Genomic DNA, 20,606 nt, shown 5'->3' with positions numbered 1-20,606 from the left:
TAATTTTTTTTTCAGATTTCCAGTCATTGCTGCTGAAATGACATTTTCCAGGTATCATGCTGGTAACTTTCTTATTACAATATGACTTTTTTTTTTTACTTTATTATACTCCTAAAATTCCACCTGTTTTTTTTCAGTCAGTTCTTCTAATCATTTTTTACTTTATTTCCATATTTTGACTTTATGCTTGCAACACTGTAACCATTTTTTTCCATCTCTGTGTTACCAAAATGACTATTCATATTTTTCATCATTTATTCTCATTTTTTTCTCATTAGAAGGTGACTTTTTTCTCATAAAATTTGTTTTTTTCTGTTTTTCAACTTGTTTTTGCAATTACAGTTTTGTTTAGATATTAGTCTATATATTAGTCTTGTACTAATATAAAAAAATTATTGTCATTATGAATGTTGCCATAATATTTTCACTTCATTTTCATAACATTATATGTTTTTTCTGCAACCTATTTTTTTAATGGCAACTTTTTTTTCATAATATTATGACTCCAAAAATATGATATTTGCTTAAAACTTAATTTTTTTTGTGATATTCCAACTTTTGTTTAGGAATATTTTGACTTTATGCGTGTAAAATTACTGCAGATTTTCCCTTTTTTTGTTATTTTATTATATTTTTTTCAATGAATTTTTTGGAAGGTGAAAGGTGAAATTTTGGCTTTTTTTTGGTGCCACACACGGCCCCCAGGCCAGACTTTGGACCCCCCCACCCAATATCCGGACGTGACCTCATGGCAGCTCCCCTTTGGCATGGGGGGGGGGGGGGGCATGCATGCATGCTGTGACCCCTGCTGAGGGGGATGGAGGTGGGGGGGTCAGCGGCACCTGTACGCAGTGTACCCCCTGCTCCGGGCGTCCCGTTTCGGAACAAAGTTGCGGAGCTGCGCAATAACGCTTCTTCTTCTTCTTCCGCGCTGCGTGCGTCTCAAGGGCAAAAAAAAAAAAAAGCTCCGAATGAAGACCGCTCGCTAACCAACAACACCTTCTGTCTCTTTTGGCAAAGCCCCCTCCGCCACTATGAGAGCCCCCCCCCCTCCCTGCCTCTCTTTCCTGCGTGCCCTTTGCCGCTTTCCAGGAGGTCTTTCCTATACGATGAGCCTGCTGGCGGAGGAAGGTGACGTGCTCCGCCGGAGCGGCGGCATGGAGACACTGTGACCGAGCTCGGAGCAGGAATATGCGGCAGTGTCGCCCCCCCTCCCTCCCTTCCTGTCATACGCGGTGGATCTATCTACATGAGCAGCATCCTTTTATTTCAATCCCGGAGGATTCGAAGGTCCGTCCGGAGGGGAGAACGCACGTCGCGGATCCGCTTCGTGTGATCCTTCGGACGGCGTCCGTCAAGTAAAGTTTGACCAAGTCCTCCTTTGTGATCATCACCATTTTGGAGCGGACATGGAGTCTGTCATTGAGAGGCGGATAACGTGAGAGTTTGATGCCCGTTTCAACTTGGGATGAAGATGCCACCCTGGAGCGGAGACTGGCGAGTGAAAGCCGGCATTGAGCGTCTTTGATCGGTGACGGAGGACACGGAGACATCTTTGCATCTGTCCAAAAAAAGATAAATATATATTTTTTTTTTACCCGGCCCTTGGACTCCTGCGCACAATGGGGATTATGCTCCAAGTTATTCTAGGAATGTTTCAATTCCTGCTGCTCACCAGAATTCCCAGCTCCCACGCCAAGGTATGTAGTCTGTACCGTGTCCGTGTCTTCGTGTGCATGCCTGCGTGACCTCTAAAGCGCCTTTCATGATCGCTGTCCTCGCATTGGCCGCCACTGGCATCAGCTGGTCGGCGAGCTTTGGGGACGTCATCCTGGTGGGCAAACGCACCATCAGATGGCACCTTTGACGCGTCTCGATGGTCCCTGTGTCCGTCCCAACGTGTCTCCGTGGTCCTGTGTCCGTCCTGACATGTCTCTCTGGTCCTGTGTCCGTCCCAACATGTCTTGATCGTTGTTGTGTCCGTCTCCATGGTCCATTCGTCCATCCCGACGCGTCTTGGTGGTCCCTGTGTCCATCCCAATGCGTCTCGGTGGTCCCTGTGTCCGTCCCAACGTGTCTCCGTGGTCCCTGTGTCCGTCCCGACATGTCTTGATGGTTGTTGTGTCCGTCTCTATGGTCCATCCATCCATCCTGACGAGTCTCGATGGTCCCTGCGTCCGTCCCGACGCGTCTCCATGGTCCATTCGTCCATCCCGACGCGTCTTGGTGGTCCCTGTGTCCATCCCGACACTTCTCAATGTTCCATCCCGACGCATCTGGATGGTCCCTGTGTCCATCCCAATGCGTCTCGATGGTCCCTGTGTCCGTCCCAACGTGTCTCCGTGGTCCCTGTGTCCGTCCCAACATGTCTTGATGGTTGTTGTGTCCGTCTCTATGGTCCGTCCGTCCATCCCGATGAGTCGCGATGGTCCCTGCGTCCGTCCCGACGCGTCTCAATGGTCCATCCGTCCATCCCGACAAGTCTCGATGGTCCCTGTGTCGATCCGGACTCACATTGGTGGTCCCTGCGTCCATCTTGATTGTCCCTGCATCCGTCCCGACATGTCTCGGTGGTCCCTGCGTCCGTCCCGACGCCTCTTGGTGGTCCCTGCGTCCGTCCCGACGCCTCTCGGTGGTCCCTGCGTCCATCCCGAGGCGTCTCGATGGTCCCTGTGTCCAACCCGACGTGTCTCCATGGTCCCTGTGTCCAACCCGACGCGTCTCCATCGTCCCTGTGTCCAACCCGACGCGTCTCCATGGTCCCTGTGTCCAACCCGACGCGTCTCGATGGTCCGTGTCCATCTCGACACTTTTCGATGTTCCGTTCCGACGCGTCTCGATGGTCCCTGCGTCCAACACGACGCGTCTCGATGGTCCCTGCGTCCAACCCGACGTGTCTCGATGGTCCCTGTGTCCAACCCGACGCGTCTCGATGGTCCCTGTGTCCATCCCGACGCGTCTCGATGGTCCCTGTGTCCATCCCGACGCGTCTCGATGGTCCCTGTGTCCATCCCGACGCGTCTCGATGGTCCCTGTGTCCATCCCGACGCGTCTCGATGGTCCCTGTGTCCATCCCGACGCGTCTCGATGGTCCCTGTGTCCATCCCGACGCGTCTCGATGGTCCGTCCCGACACGTCTCGGTGGTCCCTGTGTCCATCCAGACGCGTATTGGTGGTCCCTGTGTCCATCCAGACGCGTATTGGTGGTCCCTGTGTCCATCTTGATGGTCCCTCCGTCCATCTCGACATGTCTTGATGGTCCCTGTGTCCATCCTGATGCGTCTCGGTGGTCCCTGTGGCCATCCCGACGTGTCTCGATTGTCCCTGTGTCCGTCCAGACGCGTCTTGGTGGTCCCTGTGTCCATCTTGATGGTCCCTGTGTCCATCCCGACATGTCTTGATGGTCCCTGTGTCCATCCCGACGCGTCTCGATGGTCCATCCCAACGCGTCTCAATGGTCCCTGTGTCCGTTCCTACACGTCTCAATGGTCCATTCCGACGCGTCTCGATGGTCCCTGCGTCCGTCCTGACGCATCTCGTGGTCCATGTGTACATCCCGACGCGTCTCGATGGTCCCTACGTCCATCTTGAGGGTCCCCGACGTGTCTCAGCGGTCCCTGTGTCCATCTCAACACATCTCAATGATCCATCCCAACGCGTCTGGATGGTCCCTGCGTCCTGTGTCCGTCCCCACGCGTCTCGATGGTCCCTGTGTCCATTGCTTCAAATTACAACATTGGTTCAATTTTACAATTCAACTTTACGAGTCCAACAATTTGTCAATGTTTCATCTTAACCTTCTATCAATCCTGCTGGCTTATTTTCCCATTGTTAAAAACTGGTAATATCCGGATATGTAATCGCTAAAAACGCTAGCTAACTAGCGGTGTAGGAAAGGAGGGTTTTCCTACGATCTGGCAACCGCTAATGTGATTGTAATTCCTGGTTGTGTAACCAAAATACAAAGAAAGGCTTGTTTATCGAGCGCTGATGTCAAAGTCAAACCACGCAGATGACAGACGGGGGGGGGGGGTATCATTTATTGACGAGACGCCGTTTGTCCTTGAAAAGATTCTTTTTTTCCTCGTTTGGCGATTGAGGCGACACGTGAACTCATCTTCAACTCGCACTCAAACGCAACCAGGCCATCGTGTTTTTTTTCTTGTGTAGCAGACGGGCAGACGCAGGGGGGGGCATCCAGCTGCTAGAGCTGCTCTCTTTTACTCATTCATGAGGCCGGACTACCCACAAGCACTTTCTGGCGCCCCCTGTAGGCTGGGGGTGCAAACTGCTACACAAACTCCAGATAGAGCTCTCCACTAAAATCATTTAAAATTATTAAAAAAATTTAATTATTAATAATTTAAAAACAAACATGGCAACATAGGAGATATAAGAAAATAGAATAAATAAATACAGGAATAAATCCTGTGTGCGTATTTAATGCTTCTCCTCCTATTCTGTGTGGAAGTGGTACATTTTTGGCTTCTTAAGTGTAGAATGCAACCAATTAACCACGTTAAAAAAAAAACAACTAAACAAGAAAATTAACAAAAACAAAAAATTTACTAAAATAAAGTATAAATGTTAGAAATTAATAATATTTTTCAGAATTAATTCTTTAATATTAATAATAAAACAAAGAATAAATTTGCATATTTTCGAAAATAAGGTTGTGGAGAAGTCATTATATTAACAAATAATAATAATAAATTAACATATTTTGGGAACAAAGTCCAAATGTTATTGGGGGGGACACTTATGGTTGGGGGGGGGGTCAAGCTTTGGCGTTGAGTGACAGCGCCACCATTTGGTGAATTTTGCCAGAAATGGAATAGAAACTAGTAAAAACAAATGTCACACTTCTCTTACTAGAGGTGCCTTTCTGTGGCACCCCCCCCCCCCCTCGGGGGGTTGGGGGGGGGGGGCATAGCATAGTGTCAGACAAAGATAGTCATTTTAACGTGTGTGTGTGTGTGTGTGTGTGTGTAAAAGGGGGTGGAACTGTTTAAAGGGGTTCGACTGAACAAAGTCTACATTCCCTTGCTAGTGGCCTTGGTTCTTTTCACACACACACACACACACATATGCAAACACACACATACAAACACACACACACACACACACAATTGGACTTTAGTGTGTGTCAGAGTTAAAATGTGGGGGCGCCCCTCCCGCGTCATGAACGACTACATTGTGTGTCACACATCCCTGAAACACACCATAATGCATAACACATAATAATAGTAATAATACAAATAGTCTGTTCCGGGGTCAAACTGTGGCCATCATGAAACCAGTCTAGCATTGTTGTTTGTTTTTTTTTGTTCTATAAATGTTTGTGTATGTATATATATTCTCATGGGACAATACCACAGAGAATAAACAACATTTTAGAGTAGTCAGTGTACAGCTTGCATCCCTTGCTGCATAAACGAATCCCTCATTTATCACGGTTAATTGGTTCCACACCCAACTGCGCTAAGCGAATTCATGCAGTCGTATTCAATATTAATATAAAAGTGAATATTTTTCTGGTTAAAACACAGAAATTCTATTTATTTACGTGACATTGCGCAATCCACAGGATCACCGCAGGGCCGCTAGCGTAACCAGCTATCGAGCTAGCCTCTGCGGTTATTCTAAACTTATTCTAAAGTCTTTAAAACGGGTGTGACGAAGAACCAAAAAAACTACCACTTCCACACTGAATGAGAGAAGAGCCGCATTCCCTCTGGGCTGTGCTCGGTGGCGCTGGGTGGGGGGGCTGCATGAGTGCTGAAACAAAGCGTGATCCCCCCCCCTCCCCTCCCTCGGCAGGGGGGGGGGAAAGTGGGCCGCCTGGCAGCGTTCCAACACGATGACGAGCCCAAACAGACTTTTAGGATGACGAGTCGATACAGAGCGGGATGGATAAAAGCCGTGAGGCCTACCGACTGCGTTGCCAGCCATGGAGACAAAGATGGCTGTGTTGACTCAAATACTCTACTAAGGAGTACACAGACTACTATCCAGGTTTACTATGTATGTACATGTATACTGTAGTATTGTTATTCATTAGCGTGAAGTTAATTAATTGACTATTTCTCTCCCGCCAGCTGGCTCACTGGCGACCCACGGAGCCGTCCAAATCCAGAGAAGGTGCGTGGACATACTTCCCCCGACATAACCGCCCCCCGTCCCGGTCCCCCGACTGTCCGCTAATAACGTGTCGCTTGGCGTCTCCCCTCAGTGCGACGGTGGTTGGAGGTGTACTCGCGGAGCGGCTGCGAGCCCCGAGAAACCTTGGCGGAGGTTTGGCGGGAGTTGCCGGGGGAGACGCATCACCTTTTCGTGCCCTCCTGCGTGGCGGTACGGCGATGCGGAGGATGCTGCGCGGACGAGGCCATGGAGTGCGTTCCGTCGCTCACGCGCACGGTCACGATGGAGGTAGAATAATATCGTTGATATCCACGTTGGAGCTGGTCTTCACCGTGTGTGTGTGTGTGTAGCTGATGAGGACTTCCTTCATGAAGCACGAGCTCATCGAGTTGCCCTTCGTGGAGCACAGCCAGTGTGAGTGCCGGTAAGAAAAACTCACACACAAACACACACACAATTCAAATATATTACAGCATCTTTACAGGGTTTTTGTTTTTTTCAGAATAAAAGCAGCGTTCCAACCGACACCAACGACAAGGTAATCGATCGCTTTATCACGTCTCTACTCGTGTCTCCGAAGTAGCACAGGCCGCCTTTTTTTTTTTTTTTTTTTTACCCATTTGTGTATTTCTTACACTGCGATTCTGCACTTGTCAGACGTAATGTATGCCGTATATGAACACTACTGCTTAAAAGCTTGGGATCACTTGCAAATGTATTTGTTTTCCAAAGAAAAACAATTTTTCGTGCATTTTACAAACAATGAAAATTTATCAGATAATTTTCAAAGAAGGATGTACATTTTTAAAATTTATTTAATTAATTAATTAATTAATTTTCGATTTTTTTTTTTTTTTTTTGTCACAAGGTGATATGACCATACAATGACATAATGGGTACCATAGTGAACCCTGACAACTTTCTGTTTGAGCGGATACAAGATACCTCAATCGGATTGGGGAAAGGAATATTCCACCCCCGGGAATCCCATTATATATTCATTCGGAATGCCACTTTTCTTTGGGAATGAGGTGTATACAAAGGTTACATTATTTCCGTTTGAGCAAATAAAGCGAATGCAATTGGAATATTTGGGTCCATGTATACACTACCGCTCAAAAGTTTGGGATCACTCACAAATGTATTTGTTTTACAAAGAAAAACAATTTTTCATGCGTTTTACAAACAATGAAAATTAATCAGATAATTTTCAAAGAAGGATGTACATTTTTAAAATTTATTTTATTTATTTATTATTTATTATTTTATTAATTTTTTTGTTACATAGCAAAGTACAAGTACATAGTGAAACATTGCGCACCCTGACAACTAGATACCTCAATCGGATTTGGGGAAAGAAATATTCCACCCCCGGGAATCCCATTATATATTCATTCGGAATGCCACTTTTCTTTGGGAATGAGGTGTATACAAAGGTTACATTATTTCCGTTTGAGCAAATAAAGCGAATGCAATTGGAATATTTGGGTTTGGGATTAGTTTGGGATCACTCGCAAATGTATTTGTTTTCCAAAGAAAAACTATTTTTCATGCGTTTTACAAACAATGAAAATTAAGCAGATGATTTTTAAAGAAGGATGTACATTTTTAACATTTATTTTATTTATTAATTTATTTATTAATTTATTTATTTAATTTTTTTTATTTTTTTGTGACATACCGAAGTACAAGCTGATATGACCATACAATGACATAATGGGTACCATAGTGAACCATAGCGCACCCTGACAACTTTCCGTTTGAGCGGGTACAAGATACCTCAATCGGATTTGGAGAAAGGAATATTCCACCCCCGGGAATACCGATTATATATTCATTCGGATTGGCACAAACTGGGTCTAACAAGGACAGAAAAACGCTGCACAAATATCTGAGAGTGTGTAGTTTAAGACAAAGACGCCTCACCTGGCAGCTGCACTAAAAAAAAAAAAACAAAAAAAAAACCTGGACTGGTGGCCAGCCAATCACAGGGCACATATAGACAAACAACCATTCACACTCACATTCATACCTTTTGGCTAACTAACCTAGCATGTTTTTGGAATGTGGGAGGAAACCGGAGTACCCGGAGAAAAGCCACGCATGCACGGGGAGAACATGCAAACTCCACACAGAGATGGTGGGAATTGAACTCGCTAACCACTCGACCACCGCGCAGCCCTCGTTTATCACATTTATTTTGTTCCAGACCCGACCGTGACAAGTGAATTTTCCACCGAGTCGTATTCAATGCTTACACTTTCATAAAACAACCGCATGAACGGAGTGAGACCTTTTGTCAGTTTGGGTGGAGGCGGGGCCGCTAGCATACACACACAGTGCGGAAAGAGTGTAACGCATTAGAATGAAATGACCACATTGCAACATCGTGCCGTTGCGATCGAACTTTTGATTCCGTCTGCAACCCGCCCCGGAACAGATAGATCCGTGACCCGCTTTTGGGTCTCAACCCAGCAGTTGAGAACCAGCAGGGGTGTACCGGCTCCATTCAAATGTTTCATACGGTTTGTATGAAACGATACAGCTGCAGACCCGGGTGGATTGAATCCAGCATCACAGGAAGTGATGACGGCAGCTTTGCGTCGGCGCGTGTAAACGCCGGCGCGTCGCCACGTAGGAACCGAGCACGCCATCATCGTATTTATGCGGCCGTGCTTCCTGTTTGGATGTGGACATAAATAAAGAATTCCAACGTATGAGCGTGGCGTATGTGTGTGTATACACTGTAGGTTTTTGTTAAGTGACTCGGTCTGGGGGGGTTTGATGTGCGAGTCCTTTGACTCCTCCGTGCGTCATACCGCGCCGTAACGACGCGTTCAAGTTCCACACGTGTGGTACAATTAGTCCTTCTGTGTAATGTTCGACATCTCTGTGTGTGTGTGTGTGTGTGTCATGGAGTTAGCATCTGTGTCGCTAACTGCCCCCCCGCCCCCATCCCCCGGGGGCAGCCCGCATCCTGTTGTCACCATAGCGATGATGTTATCTGGCCCCGGCCATGTGCTCACACATGATGGGGCTCAGTCACGCATCCATCAGCGTCTATTAAAGCTGCGTCGCCGCCGCCGTCGCCGCCGTTGCCCCCGACGACGACGACGACAACAAGAGTACATCATGATAACGTTGCATAGCTTGTTTACACGCCACAAATATTTACATATGTTCCTCGTTCCGGGCGTAGGAACCCTGGTTGACTTTCTGAATATGATCTTGAACACATTAGAGACCCGCAGGCATAAAAAAGCACCCCTATAGTCACCTTACCCTCCATTTGGATGAACATTTTTACACTGTTGAACCTGACAAATTGTTGAGCTGAGAGTTGAGAGTCATTTCTAACTTCTCCAGAACATCCCGAGCAAAGACACGGGACCATCCTGGGCCCCAATGAAGGGTGGTACCAGTGCCGGGTCCAATTTGGGGGTGGTGGGAATTAGCAGAGGAGCACCAAACATGGGACATTGAAAGGTGGAAGAAGGTCGTCTTCTCCCTTGAGGGTCCTGATGGCTTTCTACATTACTGGCATGACAAGAAGATCCCACCTGAGATGTTCTCCACCACCCTCATGATCCTTCAATGGAACAGTGGAGCTTCAGGTGGTGCAGGGGCGTCAAACGGGAGCCGGAATTAGCAGAGGAGCACCAAAAATGGGACATTGAAAGGTCGTCTTCTCCCTGGATGGTCCTGATGGCTTCCACAAGGAGATCCCACCTGAGATGTTATCCACCACCATCATCATCCTTCAATCATGTTCTCCACCCTCATCATCTTTGAATGGAACAATGGAGCTTCAGGTGGTGCAGGGGCGTCAAACGGTAGCCGGCTATGTGGAAATGGTCTGCGTGGTCATGACTGGCTCTTCAACACTTTCACCAAGAACTTCTTCCAGAGGAACAAGCTTCTCTTTTGGACCATCCTGGGCCCCAACGAAGGGTGGTACCAGTGCCGGGTTCAATTTGGGGGGTGGGAATTAGCAGAGGAGCACCAAAAATGGGACATTGAAAGGTGGAAGAAGGTTGTCTTCTCCCTTGGATGGTCCTGATGGCTTCCACAAGGAGATCCCATCTGAGATGTTCTCCACCATCATCATCATCCTTCAATCAGTGGAACAATGGAGCTTCAGGTGGTGCAGGGGCGTCAAACGGCGTTGCTCGTGACTGAAGGCCCTGGTCTGTGTGGTCAAGGACTTCTTCCAGAGGAACAAGTTGACTCTTTTGAAGCTCTGCTAGAAGATCCAGGAGATGGAAACATACGTTCTCGACATTTTTTCAACTGCTTTTGAAATTTTGATGAGAAATGTAAAGTCCATGCAAAGCAGCGGGTGGCCCAAGCGAGCTTTTCTTCCTGTCACTCACACCTGTGTGCCTAATGTTAATCAATGAAGCATCATTTTTTTATTTTATTCATATTTTTCCGAATTTGGGTCTTATATTCCGGTCAGTCCGATGATTAATAATTATTAAATAATAATAATAATAATAATAATAATAATAATAATAATAATAATAATAATAATTATTATTATTATTATTATTATTATTATTATTATTATTATTATTATTATATTATTGTTCCATTGAATTATTATTATTATTATATTATTATTATTATATTATTATTATTCATATTTTTCCGAATTTGGGTCTTATATTCCGGTCAGTCCGATGATTAATAATTATTAAATAATAATAATAATAATAACAATAATAATATAATAATAATAATAATAATAATAATAATAATAATAATAATAATAATAATAATAATAATAATAATAATAATAATAATAATTATTATTATTATTATTATTATTATTATTATTATTATATTATTGTTCCATTGAATTATTATTATATTATTATTATTGTTATTATAATAATAATAATAATAATTATTATTATTATTATTATATAATATAATATAATATAATATAATATAATATAATATAATATAATATAATATAATATAATATAATAACAATAATAATAATAATAATAATAATAATATAATAATAATAACGATGATGATGAATAAAATCTTCCTTTGACGTTCCCAGGCCCAATCACGCGGCAACAAGAGGCAAGAAGAAGAGGAGAGGAAAGAAGACGATGTCAGCGTCCAGAAGAGCGTATGTCAAATATCAATTTCATCTATTTATTTTTTTTGAATATGCGATGTATATTCTACTGATGCCGCTGTTTACACGAGGCTATCTGGTCTTCGTTATTTGACACACTTATTTGGATTTCCTTTACAGACGCATTAGTCAAGGTCTGACACACACACACACACACACACACACACACACACACACACACATGCTCACTCACCTCTGTGTGCTACTCGGGCCTCAAAGAGATCTTTGTGGTCGGGATACAGTCAGAGGAACATAATGCGCCTTTGTGGCCACGTTTAACACCCCACAGCGTTTTTTGTCAAGTGCGATGATGACGATGACGACAACCGATAACGACAGATTATAAACAGATAATATAAACATGCGTGCTGCGTTTTAGTGGGCTGGAGGTGTGAACGTAATGGTAATGGTAATGGTAATGGTAATGGTAATGGTAATGGTAATGGTAATGGTAATGGTAATGGTAATGGTAATGGTTTAATTTCATGTGAACATGCATCAGATTCCAATTGAGTGCATCCCATAATCAGTTCCCAGTTCCACATGTCCAAAAGGAGTAGGAAGAAGCAAAGCTTATTAAATCCTACCCCTCCATCTGGTACTTTTACAATCACTAACTCTTACATTTGTTCACTTCCTGCTTTCCTAATATCATTTAGGTTTTTTAAAATTAATTTTAATTTCAATTTTAATTTTTACAATCAGTCACTGTTACATTTGTTCACTTCCTGCTTTCCTAATATCATTTGTTTTTTTTATTAATTTTAATTTCAATTTTAATTTTTACAATCAGTCACTGTCACATGTGTTCACTTCCTGCTTTCCAATTTTAATTTTAATTTTAATTTTAATTTTAATTTTAATTTTAATTTTAATTTTAATTTTAATTTTAATTTTAATTTTAATTTTAATTTTAATTTTAATTTTAATTTTAATTTTTTAATTTTAATTTTAATTTTAATTTTAATTTTAATTTTAATTTTAATTTTTACAATGAGTAACTATTACATTTGTTCACTTCCTGCTTTCCTAATATAATTTAAGTTTTTTTTATTAATTTTTTTTACATTTTTTCATTTTATTTTAATTTTAATTTCGTTTTTTACAATCAGTTACTGTTACATTTGTTCACTTCCTGCTTTCCTAATAATTTAATTTTTTTTTAATATTTCTTTTTCCATTTTTTATTGTAATTTTAAATTTTACAATCAGTAACTGTTACATTTGTACACTTCCTGCTTTCCTAATATAATTTAAGTTTTAAATTTAAATTTAAATTTAAATTTTAATTTTAATTTTAATTTTAATTTTAATTTTAATTTTAATTTTAATTTTAATTTTAATTTTAATTTTAATTTTAATTTTAATTTTAATTTTAATTTTAATTTTAATTTTAATTTTAATTTTAATTTTAATTTTTACAATCAGTAACTGTTACATTTTTTCACTTCCTGCTTTCCTAATATCATTTAAGGTTTTTTTTACATTTTAATTTTGATTAAAATTTTCTTTTTAACGTAGTCCTAGCATAGAAGTGTTTCAAATGTACTTCTTCCCTGAGATCATATTTCTCCTCTCTTGTAGAGAAGTATTGGATGATATTTTTAGCTAATTGGTTATTTTTAGCCTTATGCATTATTTTAGCTGTTTGAAGATGAACTATATCAGCAAGTTGAAGTATTTGTCATTTTACAAATAAGGAGTTAGTATGTTTGCTGTAGGCGCCATTATGAATTATCCTTACTGGCCTTTTTTGCAGTACATTTAGCCAGTGAAGATCGGAGCGCGTGCGTGGGAAGAGGTGTTAAGAACTTGCGACTCCGGTGACGGGAGATTGACAGGTGTGATTAGCGAGTGCGCGTGTTTCCCATGACAGCATAAAAGAACTAGCGCACCTTTTGGCTGTCAGTCATATCCGGGCCCCATGGGGTCAGTAGGGGGGGGTCCGTTTGGGTGTGATGTCCCCTCAGCACCCATCCATCACCCAGAAGAGGCTTTATTCAAGCTCCAGCAGGGGTGAAATCTGTGTCATTTGCTCCCAAATGCCACCTTCTCTGTCCGTGCCAGCGGCAGGCGTGGTCATCGGGGGCCCGAACAAAGATGGCTTCTCTCTGCCTCATTAAGTAACTTCATTATTCGCCCGCCTCCTGGGAAGACGCGAGTACAAAACCCAGCACAAGTAAATGGAGGTGCTGAAGAAGAAGCTAGTCTGGTGCAAATCTGGATAAAAATGCAAACAATGATGTTAGAGTCTGTTTCCATCATTGATGCCACCAAATTTATTATTATTATTATTATTATTATTATTATTGTATTTTTTCCATGTCGTATAAGTACCTTTTACCCTTATCACCCCCCTTGATAGCCAGCACCATGCCGCATTAAAAGTGCAAAAAAATTTCATGACCTCCATGGCGGCCCACCAGCTGCTCGGAGCGCGTGCCCGAATACAGTGCACCTTGCTGGGCCACAGCAGGTGCCTCTTCCCCCTCTATACTCTGGTTCTCCTGGTCGTAGTCATGTTCTAGTAGTCATGTCATGGTATTTATATTATAGTAGTATTACTATAGTATAGTATTTATATTATAATATATAATATATATATATATAAATAAAATAAATAGTAATAATAAAGTCAAAATATTCAGAGGAAAAAGTAGTAAGAACATTTTAGGGGGGCTTCAGTTCCCCCTAAAATTTGTCAGAGATTTTATTTGTAAAAAAAATTCAATAAAAAAAATGTAAAAAATCTATTTAAAAAATCAAATTATTTAGGGGGGCTGAAGCCTATTTTAGAGGGACTACAGTGCCCCCTAAAATTTGTCAAAGATTTTTTTTTGTCAAAAAAAATTCAATAAAAAAAAATGTTAAAAATCTATAAAAAATATCAAATTATTTAGGGGGGATGAAGCCTATTTTAGAGGGACTTCAGTGCCCCCTAAAATTTGTCAAAGATTTTTTTTGTCAAAAAAAAATTCAATAATTTTTTTTTAAATCAATAAAAAATATCAAATTATTTAGGGGGGCTGAAGCCTATTTTAGAGGGACTTCAGTGCCCCCTAAAATTTGTCAGAGATTTTTTTTGTCAAAAAAAAATCAATAAAAAAATGTTAAATATCAATAAAAAATATCAAATTATTTAGGGGGACTTAATAACATTTTAGGGGGACTGAAGCCTATTTTAGGGGGGTTCAGTTCCCCCTAAAATTTAGATTTTTGTTGTAAAAAAAATCAATAAAAAAATGTTAAAAATCAATAAAAAATATCAAATTATTTAGGGGGGCTGAAGCCTATTTTAGGGGGACTTCAGTTCCCCCTAAAATTTGTCAGAGATTTTTTTTGTCAAAAAAAATCAATAAAAAAATGTTAAAAATCAATAAAAAATATCAAATTATTTAGGGGGGCTTAATAACATTTTAGGGGGACTGAAGCCTATTTTAGGGGGGTTCAGTTCCCCCTAAAATTTAGATTTTTGTTGTAAAAAAATCAATAAAAAATATCAAATTATTTAGGGGGGCTGAAGCCTATTTTAGGGGGACTTCAGTTCCCCCTAAAATTTGTCAGAGATTTTTTTTGTCAAAAAAATCAATAAAAAAATGTTAAAAATCAATAAAAAATATCAAATTATTTAGGGGGCTTAATAACATTTTAGGGGGACTGAAGCCTATTTTAGGGGGGTTCAGTGCCCCCTAAAATTGAGATTTTTGTTGTTAAAAAAATCAATAAAAATATCAAATTATTTAGGGGGGCTTAAGAACATTTTAGGGGGACTTCAGTTCCCCCTAAAATTTGTCAAAGATTTTTTTTGTCAAAAAAATTCAATAAAAAAAATCAAATTATTTAGGGGGGCTTAATAACATTTTAGGGGGACTGAAGCCTATTTTAGGGGGGCTTCAGTTCCACCTTAAAATTTAGATTTTTTTGTAAAAAAATCAATTTAAAAAAATCAATTAAAAATATCAAATTATTTAGGGGGGCTTAAGAACATTTTAGGGGGGCTGAAGCCTATTTTAGGGGGGCTACGCTACTAGTGTTTGCCAAGAATTCTTCCCACACTCTAAACACATGATCCAACCCTTCTTTTCCAGGACCCCCGTCCTCTCATCCCGACCCACCAGCCCCCCTTCTTCGCCGTCCACGCGGCCTTCCTGTCGACCCTGCAGAGGGCGAAATCGGGCGTTGGATGCCGGGTCTTGTCGCTGTCTCTGCACCGTCACGGCCGAGAGCTGCGGCAGGAAAGACAGGAGGTTGGATTCTCACCGTTGCAGGTTGGTACGGACGGAGTCTTGGAAAAAGCGCCGGGACGTTTTTGGGAGCAAAACCAGGAAATCAAAATTAAAACCACCATTTTTTTTTTTTTTTTTTTTTTTTTTTAGTCTACCACTTTTTTGAGCCTCAGGATGTTTTTCGGAAGTTTGACATGACCTCTTCTCTCTCTCTCTCTCTCTGTTTCTCTCTATCCTTTCAGGTGTGATGCCGTGAGGACCTAACGACCTCCGCCTCCCAACAGGAAGTATGAGCGCACAGCACGCCACCTTGTAGTCGCTTTCTAGCCGAGCCACCAGTGTAGCCATCCTAGACCTACGTAGATCATGTATGTACACACGTGTGGGTGTGTGTGTGTGTGTTTCTGTGGTCTCACATGTACAGTACACACGTGCACGGACTTGTCCGCTTGGGAAAAACGCTGATTTACGGATATAAACATTCCCGATGGAGCCTCTTTGGACTCTCTTGTAACGGGACGATATCTACGTATGGAAGCGCAACATACAGATGGTTCGTGTCGAGGCCTGTGTGTGTGTGTGTGTGTGTGTAGGATCGAAATACTCAGAGACGCCATACGGGATATATAGGATATGCGCTCGGAATGTCATTCGGAGTCGGTATAAACCAGGGGTGCTCACACTTTTTCAGCATGCGAGCTACTTTTAAAAATGACCGAGTCAAAATGAGCTACCCACTACAAAAATGCAAAACATCTATTTATTTTCAAATGTATTGAGGATTATTTGTACGTACAATGTATGTTGATGTACCTTACATAACCAAATGAGCCAATATTGCAAAACACACATAATTAACTATTAACATTTTTTGTAATTACCTGAGTTTACTTTGATGACTTGCACTGAATTGAACCAGCCAGGGATGCATAGTCCGGACAGTAGCTGCTGATAGCCAGCCTCAAGCACACTTCCAAATGTTTATCAGTCATGGATAATATCCGTATCATAATATCCGTATAATATTCCATATCCGTATGGAAGTGATATGTTTTTTGCCTTTTTACTTGGTCCAGTTTTTGCCTTTTTACTTGGTCCAGTTTTTGCCTTTTTACTTGGTCCAGTTTTTGCCTTTTTACTTGGTCCAGCTCCTTCACTCATTTTAGTGACCATAAACTTTAGCGAGGGCTTTAAAATCTAACGCAATTCGCCGACTAGCTTAGCACTTTGCATCGTTGTTTACGCATGAGCGGTGACCTAAAGGTCAAAATTCAGTTGTCATCTGACTGGTTGTCCTGTATGTCAATCAAGTAACGGGGATGGATGATAGGCTGACATCGTAAGTTCTGCTGCACTTAATGCGGGAAATGCGGGAAATGCGTAAAATGCGTAATCCGGGAAAGAACACAAGGTCCCCCCCCCCCCCGCCCCCTCTAGAGAACCTCCAAAGCAGGGGTGTCCAAACTGCGGCCCGTAGCAAACAAGAAACACACAAAAAGCAGTCATTTTAACACAATGACGTCATAAAGTCATGACAAAAAATAAAGATTTTAGCAGCATAAAGTTAGCAAAATAGCAAAAATAAATTTCAATTTAGGCAGAAAATTAGGTCACGGGAAAAAAAGTAGTAATGTGACAAGAATATTGTCCAAATATTACCAGAAGATGAAATAGTTATGGGAAAAAAGCAACAGAAATGGAAAAAAAAAAACTATCCCAACAAAAAAATGGCGTCATCTAACCACAAAAAGGTCTGAATTTTACCATAATAATATCACACTAATTATGTTATTATGTCATTATGTCATTTTAGTAGCATCAAGCTAGAAGTATAACATTTCGGGACAATCGGCTTGCGGAAAAAATTCTACGAATAAAGTCAAAATATTATAAATAAAATAGCCATAATTACCAGAAAAACATTTGCAAGAGGAAAGTTGAAATAATTGGAACATAAATAGTTATAGTTTGACAAAAATTAATTTTTTTTTGCCATCCCAAATTTGATGATGTGAAACTTTAGCGTGGTTTAGCACCAGAATACAACAATTTAATGACTTTTGTAGAAAAAACGATTAGAAAGTGATTAGAAACTTGAAATATTATACTTAGAGACGTCGTTTGATTTGATTGGTCGCCCGAAGGGCAACATTCAGTTGTCATCTGAATGGCTGCCGTGTATGTCAATCAAGTGACGGCATTGATGCTGGGATGATATTTTTTTAATGTCACGCCGCCATCGACCAGCGATCGACCGGTAGCTCGCGATCGACTTAATGAGCACCCCTGGTATAAGCGATGCTGAATGTACGTATCTGTGTGGTCCCGAGAGGGGGGGGGGGGGGTGGGGTTTTAAGGGAGGTCTGAAAGACCCATATGGGTTATCCTCGGCGCCCCCTCATTCAGAGGCGCATGAGCGCCATTTGTTTTAATTTGGGCTCTTTTTTTTTTTTTTTTGTCTCCCATCTTTTCCTCTGCTCGCCCCACATATTGAAAGCCGTCCGCTCGCACTGCCTCTCTTTTTGGGGGGCGAGTGAGAAGAATGACAATAATGAGGTCTGGCGTCCGTCCACTGCTCTGCAACCCCCCCCCCCCCCCTTCACACACACACACACTTGTATTCACACTTAAAGCAGCAGGAACACACACACACTCACACAAGCAATGTGAAATCAGCAGGTAGCCATCTTTTTTTTTTATATTACTGCACTTTTTTGGTGAAAATATAAGCCTCAATTTGATATATTTTATAAAAAGCGAACATGTAATGCGTCTGAATAAAGCGCCACACATCACTAGGAACCGGAGGGGGGGGGGGGGGGTAAATGTATAGAATTTAAAGGCCATATATACGTATTATAATCAGTGTTGTTTTCTTTGAGGACGGGAAGGAATCCGCCGCTTCGAGCCGAGACGAGGCAAAAAAAACGCCGGAGTTGCGTCGACGCGGCGGGCCGCCCCCCCCCCAACCCCCCCGAGAAGCATAATGGCGCAGGTCAGGGAGTTAAAACCTCTTTTCTTTCTCTGTATTTTTTTTTTTCCGACTGTGTCATGTGCTCCATTTTTTTTTTTTTTTTAACCAGTCACATTTTGTCCCTGCGGTATACACGGGATTCAGTGCTAACCCCCCCCCCCCCCCCCCCATCCACCCACCCACCCACCACCAGCCAGGGTTCAACAACAGTCTGCTAATAAACGCTCGGCGCGCTAGCATAAACTATTTATGACGCTTCCATCGCTACCTCTCTAGTAGTTTACGTTCCGTCTACATCCGTAATCCGGGAAAGAACACAAGGTCCCCCCCCCCCCCGCCCCCTCTAGAGAACCTCCAAAGCAGGGGTGTCCAAACTGCGGCCCGTAGCAAACAAGAAACACACAAAAAGCAGTCATTTTAACACAATGACGTCGTAATGTCATGACAAAGAATACAAATTTTAGCAGCATAAAGTTAGCAAAATAGCAAAAATAAATTTCAATTTAGGCAGAAAATTAGATCACGGGAAAAAAAGTAGTAATGTGACAAGAATATTGTCCAAATATTACCAGAAGATGAAATAGTTATGGGGAAAAAAAGCAACAGAAATAAAAAAAACCCAAACTATTCCAACAAAAAAATGGCGTCATCTAACCACAAAAGGTCTGAATTTTACCATAATAATATCACGCTAATTATGTTATTATGTCATTATGTCATTTTAGTAGCATCAAGCTAGAATTATAACATTTCGGGACAATCGGCTTGCAGAAAAAATTCTACGAATAAAGTCAAAATATTATAAATAAAATAGTCGTAATTACCAGAAAAACATTTGCAAGGGGAAAGTTGAAATAATTGGAACATAAATAGTTGTAGTTTGACAAAAAAGAAGTCAAAATATTCCAAGAAATTCTGGCGAGACAGAAAAAAATAAATCAAATTTATGTAAAAAAAAATAATAGAAATTGAATTATTTCTCATTATTTGATGACTCTTCATATTTCTCATTTATTCTTGTCAAATTATGGCTCTTTTCTGTCTTGTATTTTTTTTTTAAAGAATGTACCAAGTGCCCCTAATAAAACAGTGGCAAATATTATATGAGAAAAAAATATAAATATTCAGAATATTTAAAAAAAAATTAAACTCAGCTGTAATTTTACAAGAAGAAAATCCAAATATTACACAAAAATCATGTAATCTAATATGAAAAAAGCCATTATTTTACAATAATTATGTGATAACATTGTGGTACACAATAATGTCATTTTTAGTAGCATAAAGTTGAAATATTAAGGCCTTTTTTTATGCCATAATATGAGACATAAATTAATGAAATTGTATTTTTTTAATTGTGAAACAAGTTCTAATGTTGCAAGAATATGAGAAGAAGAATATGCCCCAAAAAAGTATTTTAATTAAATTTATTTATTTTAATTAAAATTTATTTAATTAAATTTTAATTAAATTTATTTAATTAAATTTTAATTAAATTTATTTAATTAAATTTTAATTAAATTTAATTAAATTTATTTAATTAAATTTTAATTAAATTTAATTAAAATTAAATACAATTAAAATAAATTAAAAAGAAAGATGTTTATTCTTGTAAAAGGGCCGCTTTTTTCCAATTTAACCGTTGTTGATTCTTTTTAAATGTTAGTAAATGGCCCCGGGGCCACACTTTGGACACCCCTGGTTTGAACTCTTCCACTTGTAACAATGTAACAACGTAACACACACACACACACACACAGTAAATGTAGCGTTTTGTTCTGCTTATGTATATTCGTGATGATCGTATCCAGATCGCACTTTAGTTCGGGTTCGTAACGCACACGCCGTCTACGTAAGTCAACCGTACGTCTACTCTGGCGCTTCCAGCACGGCCGCCATCTTGGGACATACCGTAATATTGTCCCGTCTGTCCTGTATCGGAACATCCGTAGCGATATATATCTCCGTCCCGCGTCACGCGTCCTCTACCGTAGCGGCTCCTTCCTCGGCTCTAGCGTCCCGACGTCTCTGACATTCCTCGGACTCGAACGTGTCGTCTGTGTTTTGCTGCTACACCATTTGTGCCCTTCGAGGACATCTTTGCAGGTTG

General features: G+C 41.0%; 1 protein-coding gene across 2 annotated transcripts; it reads left to right on the top strand.

Moving 5' to 3' along the window:
* Nucleotides 1–867: 867 nt before the first annotated feature.
* On the top strand, nt 868–18,630 carry vegfba (vascular endothelial growth factor Ba). 2 transcript variants are annotated; one of them, XM_058060099.1, is made up of 9 exons: nt 868–1,700; nt 5,821–6,024; nt 6,099–6,141; nt 6,233–6,429; nt 6,492–6,565; nt 6,644–6,679; nt 11,216–11,287; nt 15,385–15,564; nt 15,765–18,630. In XM_058060099.1, the coding sequence occupies exons 1-9, from the start codon at nt 1,623–1,625 to the stop codon at nt 15,784–15,786; spliced, it is 906 nt and encodes a 301-aa protein (XP_057916082.1). In that variant the 5' UTR covers nt 868–1,622; the 3' UTR covers nt 15,787–18,630. The 2 variants fall into 2 exon arrangements, with proteins under 2 accessions (XP_057916082.1, XP_057916090.1); XM_058060107.1 differs by lacking the exon at nt 5,821–6,024 and having other exon boundaries at nt 935–1,700; nt 15,765–18,403.
* The last annotated feature ends 1,976 nt before the right edge of the window (nt 18,631–20,606 follow it).

The sequence above is a fragment of the Doryrhamphus excisus genome, chromosome 2, assembly GCF_030265055.1.
Source record: "Doryrhamphus excisus isolate RoL2022-K1 chromosome 2, RoL_Dexc_1.0, whole genome shotgun sequence".
Taxonomy (NCBI): domain Eukaryota; kingdom Metazoa; phylum Chordata; class Actinopteri; order Syngnathiformes; family Syngnathidae; genus Doryrhamphus; species Doryrhamphus excisus.
Note: the sequence above shows the minus strand (reverse complement) of the source record. Positions and strands in the feature narration are given on the sequence as shown.